Source organism: Tenrec ecaudatus, chromosome 5 (assembly GCF_050624435.1).
Source record: "Tenrec ecaudatus isolate mTenEca1 chromosome 5, mTenEca1.hap1, whole genome shotgun sequence".
Lineage (NCBI taxonomy): Eukaryota > Metazoa > Chordata > Mammalia > Afrosoricida > Tenrecidae > Tenrec > Tenrec ecaudatus.
This window is the reverse complement of record NC_134534.1, coordinates 153,098,749-153,121,951: the sequence shown is the minus strand read 5'-3', so window position 1 is coordinate 153,121,951 and position 23,203 is coordinate 153,098,749. Positions and strand designations below refer to the sequence as shown.

The 23,203-nt window shown below is 51.4% G+C and overlaps 1 protein-coding gene across 3 annotated transcripts in view; it reads left to right on the top strand.

Annotated features, from left to right (window-relative positions):
• The window catches only part of EEFSEC (eukaryotic elongation factor, selenocysteine-tRNA specific), a 316,447-nt gene that overhangs the window by 216,246 nt on the left and 76,998 nt on the right, over positions 1 to 23,203 (top strand). For all 3 annotated transcript variants that reach the window (XM_075550125.1, XM_075550127.1, XM_075550128.1), the window contains exon 5: positions 21,642 to 22,292. In XM_075550125.1, coding sequence (XP_075406240.1) covers positions 21,642 to 22,292 — 651 coding nt within the window. The remainder of the gene's footprint in view (positions 1 to 21,641; positions 22,293 to 23,203) is intronic.

The window sequence follows — 23,203 nt, the reverse complement described above, 5'->3', positions numbered from 1 at the left end:
ATGTAGGGAAGTTAAATCCCTTTTCCATCACACAGCTAACTTAGAAACCCTAGCTTTTCAAAAGTCCCTTCACTCCCCCTTCACTGGTACGAGAGACCTGCTTTTTAACTGAAAGAAATCTGAAGGGGATTTTCACTTTTACACGAGAAAGAGAAGGGTGAGATTGGCAGCCCTGGCCCCAACTTCTTTCCCCAGGAACGATGCTCAGCATCAAATGCCCATCGCTTTGATCCCGGGACTCCGAACACTGTATCTTAGTGTTGTCTTAGGCTTTATGCATTGTTTGACCTGATTTGGTAGGTTTTATTGAGGGCCTGGTGTGGGGGGGGGGGGGGGGGTCATGCTAGCGCTAGGGGAAACCAGTGCTTTAGCTCCGGGGTCTGGGTTTCATTGCTGACTTCTCTTGTTGCTGAGTGGTCTCCAAAGATCACCTAGCCCCGCAGTTCTCAACCTGTGGGGGTCGCCCAGTTCATAACAGTAGCAACATGCAGTTGTGAAGTAGCAACGAAAATAATGTTATGGTTGGGGGGTCACCACCACATGAGGAACTCTATGAAAGGGTAGTGGACTGAGGAAGGTTGAGAACCACTGAACCAGCCTCTCGGTGGCCCAGCCCGGTCTCCTGTACACTGGGGATGTGCTGATGGTTTCCGGGAAGACTAGTGAGCCCACTCTCGGAAAAAGAGCAGATTCTCGTCAGTGTCTGCAGGAAGGTGGGTGGGAGGGGGGAAGCTAGCATGACACGTGGGCACAGGTTTCCTGGAGACTTGGAGCTGGGTGGAACAGGTTAAGCCAGGCAGAGAAAGAAAGGCGGGGAAGCTCCTGGCCAGGAGGAGCCTGCTCCCAAGGCAGAGAGCAGTAACAGAGCAACTTTCCATCGGAGTTTCTGGGCCTTTAAAGCTCCGAGAGGGAAGCAGAGCTGCCCAGGATGCTGCTACATTCTACCCTCCAGCGGCTGGCAGCCCAGGGGCAGCTGTGGAGGTTGGTGCATGGCAAGAGCCCTTTTGGTCCTTTTTGGTCCCATCGCACGAGCTCTGCCTTCCAGGTACTTCCCGGGTTCCTCACCTGGAGTTCATCCTGGAGCAGGCGCTGATGAACCGGCCCAGGGTTTCCTCAGAGCGCCCTGCCCTCACTGCAGGCGGCATGTGGGGACCGAGGGGTGGGTGATTGGGGTTGGGGTGAGTTTGAGTGGCGATATGTGTGCTCTGGGAATGTGTGAGGGTGTGGGAGGTTAAGAGGGGTGTGTGTGAGTGGATGGGGGTAGGTGGGAGTGTAGGGCTAAGGGTGTGTGAAATACGGTGTGATTGTGGATGGGGAGGAGTGCCCGTGTGTATTTCCGAGTGGGTACGGGAGAGAGTAAATGGAAGGGGGGATTGAGTGTGGGGAGGCCATCTCTATACATCTGTTAGGGATTTTACCGATATCTTCTGAAAAGCTGTGTTGTAAAGTCTAAGCCCTAGCTATCGTCATGATCCCACTGGGGCTGGTTTTGTGTGTTGTGATCATTCGTATCCATGCAGCATGTGTTTCAGCTCCCCTTTTGAGAAGTAAGAGAGCCGGGGCCCAGCTGAGGGAGGAGAGATGCCATGCCATGTGATACCCCAGAGTCCCAGGAGAAAGAAATCTCCTCCCCCACAGCCCACAGGGAGGGCAGGCTCCCCCTAGACCATACACTCTGAATTTGGACTTCTAGCCTCCCAATTAACTTCTTAAAATAGCAACGGAAGCAAGAAGCATCAAAAGAGGTTAGAAGAAATGCAGACCCACTGTACCAAAAAGAATGCGTCAACATTCAGCCACTGCAGAAGCTCACCTATGATTAAGAGCCAAGAATGTTGAAGGAAGAAGATCAAGCGGCACTGAAGGCTTTGGTGAAAGACTGAAGGCCACGCTGAAAGTGCTTGCTCATTCCGGCCAAGAAATGTGGACGACACCTGCCTGGCCAACAGTGCCCGTTCCAAAGAAAGGCGCTCGATCAGAAGGCAGGCGTTACCCACCAGTGCCATCACTATCGCACACAAGTCAATGTGGGTGAAGACATGCAAGCCAGAGTCAGAAGAGGACGTGGAACGAGAAACAGTCACTGCTAAAAGCAGAGACTATCAGAGAGCCGTTTACCAGTGGGTTCCTAGCGAGGCCACGGCATTCGACTATGTGCATGCATTGTGGTAAGTTCTGGATCGCACCGTAAAGAATGGAGATTCCAGAATACTTCATTGTGCTCACAGGGAACCTGTTCACAGACCAAGAGGCAGGTGTTTGAGCAGAATCAGGAGATTCTGCCGCGGTAAAAATCAGGAAGAGGTAGGTCAGGGTTGTATCCTTTAGGCAGACTTACTTCATCTGTATGCTGAACAACAGTAACAAAAACTCTGAGAAGCTGGACTATGAAGAAGAACATGACACCAGGATGGGAGGAAAGCTCATTAACATTTGGAATATGCAGATGACACGACCTTGCTTGTTAAAAGCGGAGAAGAGGGCTTGAGGCACTTGCATCAGATGGAGATCCAAAGCTGTAACTTTCAGGATGGGTTTATACCTCGATGCAAAAGAAGAACAGCCCCACACCTGGGCCAGTAAGCAGCATCACGGTCAGCGAAGAAAAGACTGAAGTTGTCAAGGATTTCCTCTTGTTTGGATCCACCATCAACACCTCAGGAAGCAGCAGCCAGGAAATGAAATGATATTATTGCATCGGGAAAATCTGCCACAAAAGATCACTGTGAAGAGTTCCAAAGCCAAGGGGTCACTTTGAGGACTAAGGCGCACGCACCTGACCCAAGCAAGGCTAGTTCCCGTAACTTCACAAAATATGAAAACGCTGAGTTACCAATAAGCCAGGCAGAAGGCTGTGTGCCTTTGAATCCCAGCGTGGGCAAGGAGGATGGAGAAGGCCGTCGTGCTTAGTAAAGTAGATGGTGCACGAAATGTAAGACCACATGAGATGGGCTGACACAGCGACTGCAGCAGTGGATTCAGAGCTGGCCACGATTGTGAGGCTGTCACAGGGCCATGCTGGGTTTCCTTCTGTTGTACACAGGGACACTGTGAGTCAGACTGGCTCCGGAGTACCCAGCAAGGACAAGAGCCGCTTAGCGAGGGAGAAAATCACTTTCTGCCCCTGTACCAGCACACGGTAACCAAGACGATGGCTGCAGCGAGGAACAGCTGCTCGTTGTCGGGCGCTGGTTGAGTTCAAGTTGGGCCTTTGGAGTTTGGGAGTCACTTGGTGTCTTTCAGAATGACCAGCACTGGGCTCCCCTTGTGGCTGCTGATTGGGCGCTGGGCCCCCTCTGCTCCTCTCTCTCTGTGGGGGACTCAGAACCTGGTCCCCCCTCTTTTGCCACCCCCCTCATGGCAGCTGATGTAACTGTTTCCATGGTTTTCTGGCGGAATGGGAGAATGTCTAGCCCGTTCTAGCTGCCTCAGCCAGAGACACCCCACTTTTCCCTGTGTAGAATGTGGGGGTGGGCCAGGGGATTGTGGGGAGCGTCTGGCTCAGCTCCTCTCTGGTGGCAGCTTTGGGCTCCCGAGTGTGGCTCCATCACCCCCTGTTTTCCACAGCCTCTGCAAGTTGGGCCTAGGAGAAGCTGCCAGTCTTTATTGAGGGAATTGACTTGAACTGGATTCTATTAAATTTAATTGCCTGGAATGTCTGTCCTTTTATTTTTAAAGAATTAATTTTTAATTGCACAAGTAATTCATGAATACCTTCATTTTGTAATAAAAGTGAAACCTTGTTAAGGGATTGGGGCCCTTTACATCACATCCCCAACCCAGCCGGCTCCTTCCAGGCAAGAGGAGACCCCTATTCACTCTTTAAAGTGCCCCTTCCAAGACTTTTGGTATGTGTTTACCGTGTGTGTGTGTGTGTGTGCACGCACATGTATCTGCTCTTTTTAAAAATGTGTATATACTCTTTTGTAAGCGTTTTGCGCTTTTCTGCCCCTGAGACCTTACCCGACGTGGTGACACAGAGCTGCTTCATCCTGCCAGCCACTGCGTGGGTCGTGATTGTTAGTGGCGATGTCCCTAAGTGTGTTGCCTGCCCGGCCCTACAGACGGGTCCCTAGCCGTGACCTCGAGCCTCGTGTGCACAGTCACAAGTGTCTCCCTGGTAGATGCCGTGAGGTGGAGAGCTGTCAGACCTCAGCCCTGGAGTCCCACTGCTGGCCTCCCGTAGAGACCCCAACACTCCGTATTTGAAATAACACTTGGCAGGCTGGTCTCCACCAGGAGAGTATGGAGTCATAGAAGGCAAGGACCCGGCCTTTGCCCATGTGTCCCCAGTGCCCAGTGTATGCCTGGCACAGGACAGATGATGAGGTGGTAAACATAACGGAGAGAATGAGGAGCTTCCTGCAGGAGATGGTGTGGGGGGAATGAGCTTGAGGGATGGCCCTGGGAAGGTCCACGAGCAAGAACAGAGTCATGGGGGTCAGGGCCCCTCCAACAACTCAGGAGCACTCTGCAGGGGCCAGAGTGTGGCCAGCGGGAGAGGAAGATGGCACCGTGCGTGTGGATTCTTCATGTGGCCGCCTCCTCAGCAGTGCCAGGGAGGAGGTGAGGGCCTGGTAACTGGCAGGAGACTGGGCATGAAACAGGCCAGCTGTGAGATTTGGCAGTCTGCAGGCAGTAGGAATGCAGAGGCTCAGCTCATGAGTCAGGGTGAGGCCAATCAGGACGCGTTAGACCCGAGCCCTGGCCATGGGCTGAGGCAAACACTTGGTGTGGGCCCTGCCTAGGTCTTCATAGCTTCCCGAAGGCTCTGTCACCCGCATTTCACTGATGAGAACACTGAGCTTTGGAGCACTGAGACGTGCCCCAATCTCTGAGCTAGAATCACACTCCTGGCCTCTCAGTCTGGCTCCATCCGTGTACCTATTTACTGAGAGCCGTGGGCACCCACAGGAGGCCGGGAGGGCTGAGGTGATGAGGGGTCAAGGGCCGGAATCCCTCCAAACTCATCTCTAAGGAGTGGCCAGGGTACAGGTGGTCTAGATCTGCTAGAGAGGGGGCCCTGAGGGTGTCCCATGGGGGAAGCTGCCCACGATGGACCCCACATTGCTAGGAGCCAGATTCAGCGTTTCACCTACCTTCATGCTCCTACCAAGGCCTCACAGCGAGGCGCCCGGGAGCAGGGTGAACCCTTTAGATGAGACTCCTCTGGCCCACCGCAAGGGACAGCATGAAGCTGAACTTGGAAAAAGAGCCCACATCTGGGGAATCCTTTACAGCAGGCACAGCCCCTTCAGTGTGACCGTAGACTCTGTGACTTGGTGTCTGTGTGCCTGAGGAATCCCAGTAGTGGCGGAATCATTATATACTATATTCATTGTATGTTAATTATATGAGTGTAAATTAACTTCCCTTCCTAGTCATCTTCCCCCTCTTCCTCCTTATTAATACTGATTATGATGAGTAGACTTCATACTGTTGACAGATGTCCCCAGGACCCACTGAGGCCGTCTGAATGGTAAGGCCAGGCTCGATGGGGGGACAGCCTTTCCAGGACTGCCCACTAGGTTCCAATGACCTGCTCACCCCACCTTTATCTGACCTGGCCGACGCTCCTTGGTGCTGACATAGCATGCTACCGACCTTCTACATGGCAGGGCAGTCATGTCGCTGCCCTCTGCCACACTCGGGAGGCGGGAGCGCTTTGTGTGTGAGCTTTCTGACCCTCCTGTGGGCCAGGGGCTGAGGTGAATCACGCCCCACCCCCAACCCGACCAGGGAGCTTACAAGCTGGGTGGGCAGATGGGGACCTCACAGGGCAGGGACACTCATTCGCGTGTACCAGAGATGAAGATGGAGTCGGGGTGGCAGGCTTAGTCACAGGTTAGGCTGTCGGTAGAGGCCTCTTCTGGGCATAGAGGTGTGAGCCACCACCAGGCTTCATGCCAAGAGGCAGACTGGCCAGAGTATAGCGTGCTGGGGCCAGAGCAGAGAGTGAGGGGACCTACAACAGGGAAAGAATTCACTGAGGGGGGTGGGGAGGAACCTGGTTAGAGTTGAGTTTTGGTAACCCCAGCCGAAGGACAGCTTGGGAATGTGGGCCCGCTCTGACACTGGGAACCTACCGGAGCCCTCATGCGTGTCTCTCAGTGATCTGTACCGCGCACACTCAGAAGTGCTGCCTCGCCAGTCCAAGCCCCAGTGTATGGAAAAGAGCCCAGCCAGGTGCTGGTGCACTTAAATGTACAGTTTGATGAGATCTCCACCATGGGAAGGTGGGCTGGGCTGGGCAGGGAGCGCCCAGCTTTCTGGCAAGTACCTGGGCTTGTTTGTGGGTTGCCCTGAGAGCAGGGCCTTTACGGGGCTGTGTGGCAGACAACCAAACCTAGCCTCCCTGGCGCTGGAAGAAGGAGCCAGATGAGCCACCTTCTCAAGGCCAGACACCCCACCCGAGTGGGGGCCCTGGAGACAGGAGCATAGCTGTACTGGCTGCAGTTACTGGATGGTGTGCTGTGCTGAGGAATGTTGGCGGCAGGGTGAGACTCAGCAGGTGGGCTGGAGCCCTTAGGAGAGCAAAGAGCTGAAAAGGGTTTCTCTGAGAACAAGGGCTTGGGGAAGGGCTGGGGGAGCCATGCAAGCCAGCAAAAAGCCCCGGTGGGCACCCAGGCCAGCATTAAGCACTCAGCATCCAAGGACCCACCTGAGGAACCAGAACATGGGCCTGGCCTGGGCATGTGGGGCTGGGACAGAGCAGACAGGCAAGGTCGACACGGGCGTCCTTCATCTCTGATCTTGCTGCTGTGTCTTTAGATGTTGGTGAAGACCCGGAGACTTCTGAAGGTCCCCTTCTCCCTCTTAGGTGGGGCCTTGCCCACTCCTGAGCCAGGATCCTGACTCCTGCTTCTTCTTTTCCCGGAGGGACACTAGTCAGACCCCACCCCCATCCCTCAGGCCAGGTGACAGGTGAAGCTTCTCACATATTGCCAGGAAGGGTTCCTGGCAGTGCCCAGAGCGCAGGGAGGTCGGTGCATGAGGAAAACCAGGCCCTGGAGGACTGGGACCTACCGAGGGCATTCAGTAGGAGAGGCCTGTTCAGACCCTCCTCACTTTGTTCCCACCCAGGCCTGGGGCCCACCCTTTTCCAGCACACCGACAGCTGGAGCTTGGGAGCCTCGGGAGATGAATGGCTGCTGCCATTGGCCTCACCCAGGATTTGAGGTCAAGAGGGGTTAGAAGCAGCCCTTTGTCGACTCCCTGCCCGGAGCAGGTCCTGTCGCAATCAGAGCACCACAGGACACCAGCAGCAGGCACCACTCCCCAACTATCAAACTGGCACCACCTCGAAGGTCTGCAGTATCAAGTGCTAGTGAGGGTGGGGGCGCCTTTGTGCACCCCGGGTGGGCTGTCAACCGGCCACTAAGAGTCCAGTGGGGAAGACCTGGCTCAGCTGAGAGCATGTCCCCCCACACAACTGCCCACCCAGGGGCCAATGCCAGCCACACCATGGGCATGCACCTGAGTTGGTGCACAACTGTCACGATAGCTTTGCTCGCAGTAGCGGCAGCTAGCAGCCCCACTGCACGCCGGAAGGCCACGGTCTACAGGAGACGGCATCTCTGAAAATCAGTAGTGCCAGGCCGTGTTTAATAAGATAACCGAGATTTACATGTATCCGGAAGGCGCCCTAGTGGCCCTGTTAACCCCAGACCCACAGTTTAGCCCTCCCCCAGTGGCTCTGCGGGGGAAAGGTGAGGCTGTAAAGATTTAGCCTCAGAAACCCCCAGAGGCAGTTTGGCTTTTTCCTGGAGGGGCGCTGTGAGTTGCATTTTGGGTTTTTGTCACACATACACCACCACCCCCCCTCTTTGGTTATGGTCCCATTCGAGGGGCCCTGATCACACAGTGTTTAAAGTGCTCAGCTGCTGACCCAAAGCTAGGTGATCCGCACCTGCCTCTTGGGGACAAGTTGTGGCAGTGTGCTTCTGTAACGATCACAGCTGTGGAGACCCTACGGGATCCTCTGTGGGCTTGCTACAGGCCGAATCAACTTGTGGGCAGGGGGCTGAGTTTGCGGCTGCTGCTGTTGTATGTGGAATAATTTACATGGATTAGTAAACACATACACTATTTATAGAAGAATATATGTGCAAGGGAGAAAGACAAGGCTTTCTACTCTTGTCAAGAGTTACAGTCTCAGAAACCCACAGGGGCAGCTCTACTTGGTCCTGGAATCGAATCAGTGGCAAATGAGGGGTTTTGTTGTTATTGTTTTTGAGTTTATATGTGCATAGATGTATAAAATAGGGCACATCAAGAAATCGTGACAATTATTGCCACGGGAAGGGAAAGGTTGAAGCTCCCACAGACCTTCCGTTTAGGTCAAGTTGAATGCCAGGTGAAGGCAACGCAGGTAATTGTATCCTTTGACTCTCCATACCTATCTGAATACTTTTACTTTCTCGAAAACAAGAGGGTGGGGACTGAGTCCCGGGGTTAGACCTGCCATGCCTGGACTTGGGAGCCCTTGGCTTTGTGCAGAGCCCTGAGCTTGGTTTTGTGTGTGTGAGATGTGATTAATGCATTAGGCAGGGGAAATGTCTTATCTGTACACAGCCTAGCTCAAAGAAGAGGGAGAAATAAGAGCAGCCAAATTGAAACCTTATTAAACAAAATTGGTTAGGTCTGATGGAGCCAAACCTAGACTGATTTTTAAAAGCTTATTTCATCCCCCCCCCCCACCTCTGGTCTGAGCCTCTTTGAATTGAAGTAACTGATGCTGCTATAAGCTTATTAGTGTCAAACCTTGTGTGTTTCTTTTCCTGTCCGATTTACATTTTATTAAGTAATGATAAAGTTGCAAGGCCCCAACCCTAGCCTTTGGCACTGCCAGGAGCTTCCAGGATCATTAATGGAATAAAAATGGATAATAGAGGTCCAATCTCATTACAGCCAGTACTATTATTACAAAAATCTCTGCACATCAGAGAGGCTGTGAAGCACAAGGCCATTGCACACTTCTCCTGCACGCGTGGGTTCTGAAGAGGGCCAGAACCGCTGCTCTGAGCGAGGGCGGCTGTCGGCAGCTCCGTCCTCGGCCCGAGAAGCCTTGTAGTGAAAGGACTCCCCATGTGCTCAGGAAAAGGGACGCTGCTGAATTGTATTTCCTCTAAGCCTCCCACTGTCCACACAAGGTGTGTCTATATGGCATGCGATAGGGAGAGAGTACAGGCTTTAATATCGAGTGCTCTGGATGCTTAGGACAGACATCAGCTACTGGGGCCCCGGTTCCCTTGTCTGTAAAACGAGGTGATCATGGGCCAGCAGCAGGGTTGTGGTGAGGATTCCATGGAACCAGAGCTGTAAGGCTTGCGCAGGTGGTAGATCACTAACAGGTGTGTGGTCCCCCTCTTCTTGATCACACCATGTTCAAATCCCTAAATCATCTGAGCATGACCTAGTGGGTACTATCCCATGCACAGTGCTGTGGGGAACAGAGCTTAAGGAACTTTGATTCCCACTCTGGAGTTTTGCACGTGGGAGGTTGTCAGTAGCCTCAGAATACACATAGGGGTGAGAGACTACACTTATCCAAACCCTCAGAGTGCTAGGAAACGAAATGCATTGGAGATACTCAAAACCAACCCAACTCACTGCCATCGGGCCGATTCCCACTCATTGTGCCCCTCGAGGACAGGGTAGAACTGGCCCCGTAGGCTTTCAAGACTGGCACCCTTTACAGGGAGTAGAAAGCCCTGTGTTTCTTCGGAGGATCGGCTGGTGATTTTGAACTGCTGACCTTGTGGGTCACAGCCCAACTTGTAACCCACTCTGCCAGCAGGGCTCCTTAAAAGACCAGCAAGAGCAGTGGAGGCAGTCAGGCCTGGTAACAGACAGTGAGAATGTTTAGTCGTTTTTTTTCCGTATTTCAACCAGCAAACTTTCTGCATGTCTGTCCAGTGCTGGCAAAGCTATGCACCCCAGAAACAGAAAACAGAAGTGGCTGGGAGGGAAGGAGGAAGGGAGGCAGGCAGCTGAGAAGTCAGCTTGGAAAATGCCCCAAGGGCTTGGCAATTGGAAGGCGGTGGCCTACCTGAGCCAGGGCAGCTTGAGGCAGGAGGGCAGAGTTGTGGCTTTGGAGTTAGACACATCTGGGTTCGAGCCCTTCCTTGGCCATACTTGGGAACCCAATAAGATTAGAGAGCTGGGCGCAGCTCACTGCTTCTCAGCATTCAGGTGGGGCATAAGACCTCTTGTGGGAAGAAGTCCCTACCCACTTGCTAGGGGAGCCCCTCTCTGGAGGCGTCCCTCTCTGTTCCTCCTCGGGACCACTTGTTGGTATACAGCATGCACACTGCTAGTTAATCAGAATCTGTAGACGGTTAGGCTCTGCCTGACTCAGGCCTTGAAGAGGCTGGGGGGCAGGGGGACTGCTCACCTGCAGCCTCAGCTGCCTGCTTGCCAGCTACTCAGCTGGCCAGAGGCCACGCAGCATCAGACCCGCCTAGCCGTCTCGGCACTCACCTTACTGTCCCAAGCTGCAGCCTTCTTTGCTCTGTGACCTTGGAGACTTCAAAAACCTCTGTTTCTTCACCCATAAAATTGAATGTAAAAATACTGACCTGCCTCGTTGGATTTTTATGAAGAATAACTGACCCAGATGATGGCAAGACTCCTTTGTTAGTCAGAAAGGACCAAACTGCTTACCCAGCATGAACTTGAGTTCTAAAAATTGTTTGCCTGCTTGATGTATTCCTCTTCCCCCCCTTCCCCAGCAGGCTTAGTGCTAGAGCGGTCAGTCGGAAGCACGGGAGGGAGGGATTCGGCAGCTAGCCTCTTGGGAGCTGAGTCCAAGGAGCCGCCAGCCCCACTCCCACCATGTTCTGTAGCAGTGTACCTCCCGCCCTGCCCACCCCGTCTTCTAATGCTCACTCCACCAGGGAGCCAGGTGCCCTTGTCAGGGCGCCTTGCGCATCCTGCTTCTGCCCGTGGGCACATGGCACCATGTCCTTTGGGTTGTCGGGAGCCACTGAGTGTTCAGCTAGCCTCCAGGGCCAGTTCTCATGCCCACCCCCCATGGGCATGTCTCAGACTGGGGCTCCCTGGGGCAGGGACAATTCTGCATCTGTCATGGCTGTGTTTAGTTATCTTGCAAATAGCTCCTGAGGTCTCCTGAGGCAAACCTACGGAGAAAACGAAGACCTGGTCCTCATGGAGGTCCTGCGTGCTTCAGCGCAGGCAGGATGGCCAGTAAAGCTGCACTTAGATAATAGGTTAGGTGGCGACAAAGGGAAGGAGTGGTGCTGCTGTCTTTCATGGGCGGTCAAAGACAGCCTCTGACAAAGGAGCCATGACAAAGAGAAGCGGCCATTGTGGAAGAGCATCCTAGTCAGAGGAGCTGGCGAGCATAAAGGCCCTGGGGTAGGAGTGTGTGTGGCATGGTTAGGGAACAACGTGTAAGAAGCCACAGGTGAGGGATATGAGTGAGGGTGAGGGGAGTAGCCAGGGAGTCAGAGAAATAGCATAGTGCTGGGCTCTAGGGCGTGGTGGGCCACTGGAAGGATTTTAGCTTTAACAGCAGAGGCGAGCAAGCCAGTGGGGAGTTTGGAGATGCCCAATGTCCACCAGCATTTCAACAGAATGACTGTCGGGGAACGGTGCAATTCTTAATACCGAGTGGTAGTTCAGTGTCGGGGTACAGTAGGGAAGGAGAGGTCAGATTCGGAGTGTCTTGCAGGTAGAGCTGATTCCATGAAGGAAGAGTCCTGGTAGCAGCACTGTGGGTTAGGCATTGGGCTGATAACGAAGGTCAGCATTCACACCCACCAGCCACGTGGAGGAGAAGGACGAGCTGACTGCTCCTATAAAGGGGCATAGTCTGGGGGCGCCCGTGGACCATCCCAGTCTGTCCTTCGGTGTCGCCATGAGTTAGAATCGGCTCGTTGGCAGTGGGCGTGCAGGCTTTGACTTGGGATGTGGGATAAGGAAGAGAAGAAGCGAGGGCTGGGCGAAGGCTTTTCACCTGAGTAGCTGGAAACCCAGTGCTCCATGGGTGAGAGGGAGAATGGAAGGAGAAGGGTGTTTACACCTAACGAGATGCCAGCCAGGCGGAGGGTTGAAGAAGCAGCGGGATGCGGAAGTCTGCGCTCCGCGTGTCCCAGCCTTGACCTCCCTCTGGAGGCAGACTTCTGGCCTTGTCTGGTTGCCCTCTGGCCTTTCCTTTAGGTTGTTTGAGACACATCCCCTACTCTGTTCCTCCATAGTTCTTCCCCATCAGAGTGACATTTCAGCCAGGACAGTCCCTCCACCTAGACCCCCGGGAGTTCCTCCTTCTGTATCTGCGTGCAGCCCCCCTCAAATCCCTCCCCCCCCCACAGTCCTTTAGCACTCCTGTGACAACTCGGAGGCTTTTGCTTGCTAGTTCCCTCGCCTTCTTTATATTTCCAAGTCCTGACATAATCAGCCCATTATCCACACTCAACTCCCCGACCCCGCTCCCACTAGTGGTAGTGGCTTTGTGTTTTTCTGACCTCCCCCAACATCCACCCAGCCCCCTCCACTACTGTCCCCACCAGGCTCTTTAGCTTGCTGGGGTTTGCCCTCTACCTGGAATCCTGCACCCACCCTCCTCATTGGTCTGCTCAGCTGCAGGCCACTTCCTCAGAGAAGTCCTCCCTGACTGCTCACAATTATGAATTAAAAATAAACCCAAACAAAAAAACCCCACTGCCCTCTAGCCAATTCTGACCCTTAACAACCACGTAGGACAGAGTGGAGCTACTCCCTTGAGTTTCTGAGACTAAATCTTACAGGAGCCAACAGCCTCATCCCTCTCCCAAAGAGCAACTGGTGGGTCCAAACCTCTGACCTTGCTCTTAGCAGGTCAGCCCATTACACCACCCCGGTGAATGAGAGCCATTTGTTCTCTTTCACAACACCCTGATATGTTTCTCCAAGCACTTCCTGATAGTGTTATAAACACCTCCATACGACATTTACTGATTGATTTTACTAATGTCTCTCTCTCCTTGCAGCCCTTGTGGTGCTCTCGGGTAAACATTCAACTCTAAGCATGAGGCCGGTGGTTCAAACCCACCAGCCGCTCTGAGGGAGAAAGATACGGGTGTCTGCTCTGGTACGGAGACCCTATATGGGGTTGCTGAGTCAGAATTGGCTTGATGGCGGGGTGGAGGTGGGGGGGTTGGGGGGTTGATGTTGGGATTGGCAGTAGATTCCATAGGATCCAAACTGTGTCTGTTGTGCTTGCCTTGGCTATCACTGCAGGTTCAGGGTCCGGGCCTGATACCTGAAAGGAACTTACAGGTAATAAGTCTGTGTTGAGTGAGTACATATGGTCCTATGTTGTATGTGTGTGTCGGCCACTCCATGGGGCCATGGGGAGGTATGTGGTGCATGCCTTACCAAATGGATTGCGTCATTCCAAGTTGGCTAGGAATGTTTTCCCCCAGTCTCTGCTTGTGTGTGTGTTTTAAGGATCCCAAGTGGTACGATGAGTTCAGACTGGTTCTCAACTTGTGGGTCACAACCCCTTTGGGGGTCCAACGACCCTTTCACAGGGGTCACCTGTGAAACAAATATGTGTTTCTGATGGTCTTAGAAACCGAGACACTGCTCTTCTATTTGTCTCCAGGTGGGTCCTCCCACGTGCAGATACACCATATAGGAGTAACCCGCGTGAAGACATCATCGCGCCAACCCCATCACATATACCCTGTACAAGTACAGGGTGTATGTGACAGGATTGGTGCCATAATGTACTTATGTGGACCAGTCACACGTGTATAGAGCAGCTACTGTGTAGAAAATTGCTGTTGTGAAAGCAGCTGCTCTGTTAAAAGCAGCTACTATGTTGAAAACAGCAGTACTGGAGGTAAAATGACATTTCATGAATTATAATTACTGGGTAAATGTAAAATCATCAACTACTGTATATATATATATATACACCATGGGAACTTAATCTGGATGCTGATCTGTCTTTTTATATTCAGTTGTGGATGGTATGAATACTGCCCCCTTGTGATAGTACCAGGTATGTAAAAAAAACAACAGAATGGTAAATCATAGGAAACTTTAATGAACTGTATTGACTGAACCATGCCATGTATCATCTTTTGTATTATTAAAGCTATTGTTATATATTACTTTAATTAGCATACCATCACATGACAATGGACCGTGTAGAGAAGAATGTTAAGAAAAGAAAGTACAGTGAGGATTTTTTACAGTATGATCTTACCTCAAGAATTACAGCAGGAATTGAGAAACTGCGATATGTTATTTGTTGTGAAGTTCTATCAGCTGAATCTATGAAGCTGAACAAACTAAAACACCATTTTGATAGCTAGGATCTGAGCTTTGCTGGCAAGGATACCTACTATTTTAGAAGTAAAGCTGATGGACTCAAGAAAGCCAGACTTGACACTGGTGGCAAGTACCACAAACAAAACGTCACACCCATTGAAGCTTCATATTTGGTGGTACTCAGAATCACCAGAGCTGTGAAACCTCACACCATTGCTAGGATTTACCGTTGCTAGTAGCCAAAGACATGATTCAAATTATGATCGGAGACAACTTTGTTATGAAATTGAGTGCAATTTCCTTATCTAACAACAGTGCCCACAGAAGACTAGATGACATGTATGCTGATATTCTTGATCAGGTAATCCAGGAAATTAAATCTGCTCTGCTTCCAATATTTTAGCATCCAGCTTGATGAATCTATGGACGTTGCAAACTGTTCACATTTACTGGTTTACATGAGGTCTATTAATGATGGTGACTTTAAAGATGTGTTTCATTTTTGCAAACCTCTTGAAACCTGCATGTGATGTATTTGACACAGTTGGTTCATTTCTAAAAAAGCCTAAGATCTCTTGGGGAAAGGTTTGTGGTGTTTGCACAGATGGTGCTTCAGCTATGCTAGGATGTCGATCTGGATTTCAACGTGGTATTGAATGAGTCATCGGAACTGAATGTATGCTTCATTGGCAAATATTAGCAATGAAGACACTGCCACAAGAGTTACAAGAAGTCATGAAAAGCATCCTAAGTTCTGTAAATGTTGTCAAGGTGAGCACTTTAAAAAGTCTACTGTTTTCACAACTGTGCAACGAGTTGGATGTGCCGAATAATGCTCTGCTATTTCACACTGAAGTGAGATGGTTGTCAAGAGGAAAAGTTTTAAAATGTGTTGTTGAGCTTCGTGATGAACTCAAAATGTTTTTTAGTCCGAAAGCAAGACCACAGTTTGAAGCACTTTTCAGCAATAAAAGTGAACTACAGAACTACTTGGTTGACATCTTTGCCATTTTGAATGAATTAAATTTATCACTGCAAGGACCAAGTACAACATGCTTTGATTTGTCAGAAATTATCTGATCATTCCAAGTAAAACTTTAGCTTTGACCAAAAAAAAAAAAGGATGAAAATTAAAATTTACATGTTGCCTACCTTATCTGTTTTCTTTGAGGACCATGATATTTTACCAAAGGATTATGATATTTCCATGAAAGAACACTTGCAAATGGTTACAAACAAAATTTCATTGTATTTTCCAAATCTACCCGACACCCCATTTGCACTTGCTAGAAGCCTATTCACAGTCAAAGTTGAAGATGTTCCTGAGACAGCACAAGAGGAGTTCATTGAACTCTGTATTTACAGCAATGCAGTGAGAACTGATTTCTCTACAATGCCAGTTACAAATTTCTGGATCAAGTGTTTGCAGTCAGATCCTGTTCTGTCCGAGACTGTGTTGCGTCTTCTTCTTCCATTTCCAACAAGATTCTTCTGTGAAATGAGTTATCCAGCTTGTTAGTTATCATCTAAACACAGAAGTAGACTTGTTGTGGAAGATGAGCTTCATTGTGCTCTTGCAAAGACTGCCCCGAGAATTTCTGATCTGGTGAGAAAGAAACTATCTCAAGCTTTTTACACATACCATCACAAAATGTAGCAGAGTAGTTCACTGTTTTATATTAAGACTGTTACCCATGCTACACCATGCTTCAAGACAAAATTTCATTTATTTGTAATTAGAAGTAAATAGTTCACAATATATAATTACATATTGTTTTGTGATTAACCACTATGCTTTAATTATGTTCAATTTGTAACAATGAAAATGCATCCTGCATATCAGATGTTTACATAATGATTCATAACTAACAAAATTGCAGTTAAGAAGTAGCAATGAAAGTAATTTTATGTAACATGTGAATTAAAATCAATGGAAGGAAGGTTGTAGGATGCCTAGTGGGGCTTAATTAAGGGAAATGTAGCAGCGAGGAATTACTCAACCAAACAAAGGCGGAGCATGATGGTGGGACAAGAGGAAAGTAAAAGGAAATCGAGAAAAGAACCAGGAGGCAAAGGACATTTATAGAGGTCTAAATACAGGCATGTACAAATGTAATTATATGTGTGTGTGTGTGTGTGTGTGTGTGTGTGTGTGTGACAAGAGGGGACTAGAACTGTGTACTCATATCTATATGTTAAGAATTAAGGTCGCAGATGGACATTGGGCCTCCACTCAAGTACTCCTTCAACACAAGAACACTTGATTCTAACAATCCGCCATTCTGTGATGCTCACCTTCCCAACACGATTGCTGAAGACAAAATGGATACATAAGCAAATGTGGTGAAGAAAGCTAATGGTGCCTGACTATCAAAAGATATAGTTGTCTAGGTCTTAAAGGCTTGAAGATAAACAAGTGGCCATCTAGCTCAGAAGCAACAAAACCCACATGGAGGAAGCACACCAGCCTGTGTGATCATGAGCCGTCAATGGGATCAGGTATCAGGCATCTAAGACCGAGAGGTGAATGAGGTGCAGGGGGAGGGGGCATGGAGTGGAGACCAATGCCCATCTGTAGACAATTGGACATCCTCTCACAGGGAAGAGATGAGCCAGTCAGGGTGCAGTATAGCAACAATGAAACACACAACTTTCCTCTAGCTCTTTGGTGCGTCCTTCACCCCACCATCATGATCTCACTTCTACCTTACAAATCAGATTAGACCAGAGTCTGCACACTACTACAGATAAGGGCCGGCAATTCAGAGAATCTAGGATAGATTAATCCCCTCCGGGCCAACAAAGAGAGTAGAGATACCAGGAGGATTAGGAGAGGGTGGGGGGAGAAAGGGGGGAATCGATCACAAGGATCAACCTAGAACTCCCTCCCAGGGGAAGGAATAACGGAAAAGTGGGTGAGGGGTGACAAAGGACAATATAAGATATGAAAATAATAATCTAAATTATCAAGAGTTCCTGAGGGTGGGTGGGCAGGGGAGGGAGGGGGAAGAAATGGGGAGCTGATATCAGGGGCTCAAGTGGGAAGAGAATGCTTTGAAAGTGATGGCGGCATATGTGCAAATGTGCTGGACACCCTGGAGGAATGCATGGATTATGATGAGATGTAAGAGCTCCCCATAAAAGTTTGGTTTTGTTTTCTTTTTAAGAATTGTATGGTTGGGGTCACCACAACATGAGGAACTGTATTCCAGGATGGCGGCATTAGGAAGGTTGAGAACCACTGAGTTAAGAGTTGTGCTGCTAACGGAAAGGTCAGGTTCCAACCCACCAGCCACTTTGCAGGAGAAACATATGGCCGTCCGCTTCTGTAAAGACCTGGCGTGGACACCTGATGGAATCTACTCAAGGGCCGTGTGTGTCCCAAATGGGCTCTGCTACTGAAAGGCACTCTGTTGAGATGCGCATGGTGACGTTGTCCGTGTGCTCGTGGGTGAGTGGCCTTGCAGTGCACCAGATCACCCTGTGTGCATCTCTATCTGCTTCACAATTTCCTGTTGCAGCCCTTAAAATCTTGATGTGCGCAGTTATTTGTCTTTCTGTTCTGCTCGGTGCCCTCGTGAGACATTCTTTATTATTTCAGTCCTGAGGACACGAGCGAGCCCTGTTGAAAGGAGAACATGCTTTAAATAAAGCCTGCTTGGAGTGCAGCTGGATGGGGTGGGGGTGTCCCGCCCCCCCCCCCCCCCCGTGGGGCACCGGCAGCCTCTCAGGGAGCCTCAGAAACACAATCTTTCTCAAGCAGTGGCAGGATGGAGTCTCCACTTGGTGCTCTGCCAGGTGTGCTTTTGCCACGAGGGGCATTTCTTCTTCAGAGTCGGCTGCAGTTACTGCCTTCACATGGGGTGGGTGGTGTTTATCTGGGCCTGTGGGGAGCAGGGTGTGTATACAAGTCCTTGTCTTGCAGGGGGAGAAACACATTTGATAGAGAAAATGTAGAAATCTGACTGTGCTAACGGTTGGAGGAGCTGTGTCTGGATGGGGTATCTTCTCCATGGATGATACTTTATCCAGCAAAGCTGAGCCTCACCCAGCAGGTCTACTCCAGAGTCTGTCTCCTCGAGAACCCCCAGGTAGGAATCTGGTCAGCATTTGAGCGCACCCTGGCAGGAGACTGGTAGTGGGATTGGGCATTCTGTGACATTGTCAGCGAATGAGCTGCAGGCACGTGCAACAACACAGGATTTGAGTACTGTGGCTGATTCAGAATCTTATAAAGGAAAGCAAACTATTGATTAGGCATCTATTACATCTGTACTAAGCCTCCACACAGATGTCTACAAAGAAAGGGAAGGAATGCCGAGTGACATTGGGAGGGTGGGCGTGGGGCTCCAGCTATGGGCAGGTGGGGAGGAGCACAGGGATGGAGGATGGGATGCAAGTTTTTGATAAGGTTTTAGTTCTCCGAGTGGTGGGTGGATCCGTGGGTATTTAGGATACTGTTGTTTACATTAGTAAATAAATGGAGGCTGGGATGGTCAAGTAAGCCAGCAATCAGCTGTTAGTAGGTCCACAGAGTCAGAGATCCTCAGAGCAATCGGAGAAGATTAGAAGCAGCTCTGCAGGGCGGGGTGTGGGGGGGCGTGTCATTGTGGTTTTCAGAAGGGGAGTCCGTCCATGGGGGGTGTTGGGGGTAGGTAGGGACTGTTCAGGTGGGAGGCATTCCAGGCAGAGCAGAGAGAAGGAGACTGGGGTGTTCACAGAGCTGAGTCTCCTCTAGCTGTGGCATCCTGCTTTGGTCGGGACAGTCCCAATTTTTAACAATTGTTCCTGCGTCCTGCGGCGTTTTTTAAAAGTCCCGATGTTTGGAAAGAATGCACGATGAGCTAGGGTGTACGGTTTTCGGCTGCCATGTGGCTATTTCGCCAGGATATGCGTTTTATCAATGGTGTCCTGCTTTACCAATGTGAAAATCTAGTCTCCGTGGAGACGGCTGACAGGCACGGTGGGTCAGAGCGTGCTGCCAAGCTGGACTGACTCGGGAGGGCTTCCCTGGAAGAGTGTGACCAGTGCTGGGACCCTTTCAGCTGGGCCTTCTGAGCCATCCCGCTTCCTCCCTCCCCCCACCCACTGAGCAGCCCAACCCATCTCTGTGAGTTCCCATGGACCAGGGGTCCTCAAACTACAGCCTGTGGCCACATGCGGCCCACTGAGGACATTTATCCGGCCCGCCAGGTGTTTTTGCCCCATTTTGTTTTTTTACTTCAAAATAAGATATGTGCAGTGTGCATAGGGATTTGTTCATAGTTTGTTTTTTTTAAACTATAGTCCGGCCCTCCAACGGGTCTGAGGGACAGTGAACTGGCCCCCTGTTTAAAAAGTCTGAGGACCCCCGTCATAGACCCTCGGTTTATAGAAGGCTCATCCTGCCAACGACTCCCATCGCCGTGATGCAGGAAGGGCATAGGTTGGAGCAGGAGTGTGTCATCAGAGCTGTGCTCTAGAGAGCTTTCTGGAAGGAGGTGAGGACTGGACCCACAGGCTGCAGGGGAGCGCTCTGGCTGAAGCCTGCTTCCCCAGAGCCTTGGGTGGGTGGGATAGTGTCCCCCACTTACTCTCAGATGCCGTCCCAGGCAGTCTTATTTTCCCACTGCCACCCACACCTCTCAGAGATGGTTGATCTTTCTTTCTGATTAATCTTGGATGTGGCTTTTGACACCGCCCTGCTCACTTGCTCTGCCTCCTGACCTCGTGGCTAGGGAGTTAATGATCTTTAAACAAACACTTGACTATTATGACTCTCCAGAAAAGGGCCTGGCTCTTGGGCCTTTAGCCCGGTATCCCCTTCACCCAGGGAGAGCCTGAGCCCCACACCCCAGCCTCGCTGCCCTGTGACGGGTGCAAAACTGTTGTTGGCTTGGCACTTTCTCTGAAACTGGCCGCGCATGTCCCTGCTTGGTTAAACAGAAAGCTGTGGCCACACGTTCTTCTCCAGTCAGAGACTCTGGGTCATAATAGGAGCTAACTCAGAGTTTATTGTGACCGTCTCTGGGTCTGTTCCTAATTTACAAGCTGTGGACACAGAGTTAGCCATTAACTAGTCAGTGTGATCTGGAAAAGCAAATACGACTGGGTTACCCCTGACAGTGGCTCCCCGGCACCTCAGTGACGCGTCTAGCCCACCACTGTGATCTTCGGGCTGCGCAGCGGGCCCTGCCACCTCTCCTGCCCGCTCCCCTCCCCGCACCCTCCTTCCTCAACCTGCTCCAGCCCCACCAGCCACCTTCTTTGTTTCCCAGACATGCGAGCCATCAGCCTGTTTGAGAGCCTTGCTACTCACACTCTACACTGTACATTGTATGTGCACTTCACATTGACACTCTTTACATCGACACTCCACACTGTACATTGTAACTGCACTTCACATTGACACTCTTTACATCGACACTCCACACTGTACATTGTAACTGCACTTCACATTGACACTCTTTACATCGACACTCCACACTGTACATTGTAACTGCACTTCACATTGACACTCTTTACATCGACACTCTACACCGTATGTGCGCTTTGCATTGGCACTCTGCAGCTCCTCCCAGCGTGTGGACTATTTCTTGTCTTCAGGTCTCGGAAAAGCAGCCCTCAGGACAGGATACTCTGGGAGAAAGTCAGTGTCGTTCCCCCCTCCCCCCACCCTGCCAGACTTTGCCAAACTTCCTGACAGATGACACTCACAATCTTAATGTCAAAATGCCTCTTACTTATCTGACCCCAACCACCGTATATATCAAGGCCAAGCGTGCCCACCAGTCCTTGATTCTGGATGGGATGCCCGTTCTAGAACAGCGCCTGGTGCCATGTGGGGGACGCGTGAAGATGGACTCAGAGCACACAGCAGCAGGTGTGCAAATGGGGCGGAGGTCCCCCTAGCGACAGTGACGAGCTGCCACCAGCTGTCCAGAGCAGTGAAGGGGATCTGGATTGTGGCGGCCGACCGGCCATAATTTGTCGGGCTGGGACTAGAGCTTGTCCTGTGCATGTGAACCAATGTATCTTGGGTGCTAGAATCCAGAGAAAGCCAGAATGGTCCATGGAAATAGAGAACTCTGTGGGAATTGGGGCCTACCATACACAGAGGTCAGGGCCAAACCTAGGGAACAGAAGATGGTGAGGACTAAGGTGGACCAGCACTGAGTCGCTGTCACCACTGCCCTTATCCCAGAATGTGCCTGGGACTCAGAGAAGGAGGGCCAGCCTTGCAAGGAGAAGCTCCCTTTGGGTTTTCAGGTGGCACTTACTCCATACAAAGGGATCTGACTGGGCCTACCTCTTGGCAGGTGTGCCCTGGGGATTTTCTGTAACCCATTTCCCACCTCTCTCCTCTCTTGTCCCTTCAGGTGGTGAAGAAGGTGAAGTCAATGCAGATGTTCCACCTGCCTGTCACCTCAGCCATGCAGGGAGACCGACTGGGTATATGCGTGACCCAGTTTGACCCCAAGCTGCTGGAGCGAGGGCTGGTGTGTGCCCCTGAGTCCCTGCACACCATCCATGCGGCCCTCGTCTCCCTGGAGAAGATCCCGTACTTCCGGGGGCCTCTGCTGACCAAGGCCAAGTTCCACATCACCGTGGGCCATGAGACAGTCATGGGCAGGCTGATGTTCTTCAGCCCTGCTCCTGACCACTTCAACCAGCAGCCCACGCTGGACTCATTCGACTTCTCTCGAGAATACCTCTTCCAGGAGCAGTTCCTGTGTAAGGACCTGGAGCCAGCAGACGGTGGAGAGGCCGACCAGCAGGCGGGGCAGGCCACCGAGACCCCCTGCCCCCAACAGCAGTGGGCCCTCATGGAGTTTGAGAGGCCCATCACCTGCCCTCGGCTCTGCCTGGTGATCGGCTCCAGGCTTGATGCGGACATTCATGCCAACACCTGCCGGCTGGCCTTCCATGGCATCCTGCTGCACGGGCTGGAGGACAAGAACTACGCCGAGAGCTTCCTGCCCAGGCTGCAGGTGTATAAGCTGAAACACAAGCATGGCCTCGTGGAGCGGGTGAGCCCTCTGCCCTCTCCCTGCCCGCCCTCCCTCTACCTCTTCCTAATAAGCGTTAGGAAGGCATCAGACCTGTCTCACACACGGAGCTGACGGTCAGTGCGACCAGTGGGCCAGAGTTCACTCTGCCAGTCCATTACAGGCACCTGCTTCCCCAAGCTGCCCCTGCCTCACTTACCTGTCCACCGAGCCTGGTGAGTACAGTAGCCGAGCCTCCCACACAAGCCCATTTTGACAGGCAGTGGTTAACCCCTAAGCAAAAGCCAGCTGGGTCAGTGGCCTCCCTGAACTTTGGATGGCCAAGGCTTGGCCCCATTCTCTCTGTGGAATCCTGGCACCCACCCTGGGCCAGTCAGCAAGGCCAGTCTTGAGTCCCAAGAGATGAGGATGTGGGAGTTAATGGCTATAGGGGGTGCCAGGGAGCAATAGGTGGTAAGGACCAGCGGGATTATGGGGAGGTATAGACCCCCACCTGTCCTGGCAAGGTGGCTCTCACTGGATGTAGGCCTGTCTAGCAGAATGCAGGGTCAGTGAGCCTGAAGGTCTTGAAGCCCTTGAGATTTTCCCCCCTTGGACCCTGCCACCCACCGTCTGTTTATGCTGCTCTGAGTGGGAGTTATCAGGCGGGGCAGGGGACAATGGAAACACGCTGTCCAAACCTCATTACTCCTCGTGCGAGTTCCCAGGGGTGAGCCCTTGTGGGTGGTGGAGGTGGGCTTCCCAGCCCTGGTCGGGCTCCAGCTGGCTCTGAGCCAGCAATGCTGCTGATTCCTAGGTGAGGCTGGGGCGGAGGCCCCAAGAATTTTGTTCTCTAAGAAGAGGACACCCTCCTCCTCACACAGAATGGCCTGGTCCTGGGCCCCCCATGCCTGGCATAGCACCGGGCACAGCATCTAAGGTGAGAGTGTGCT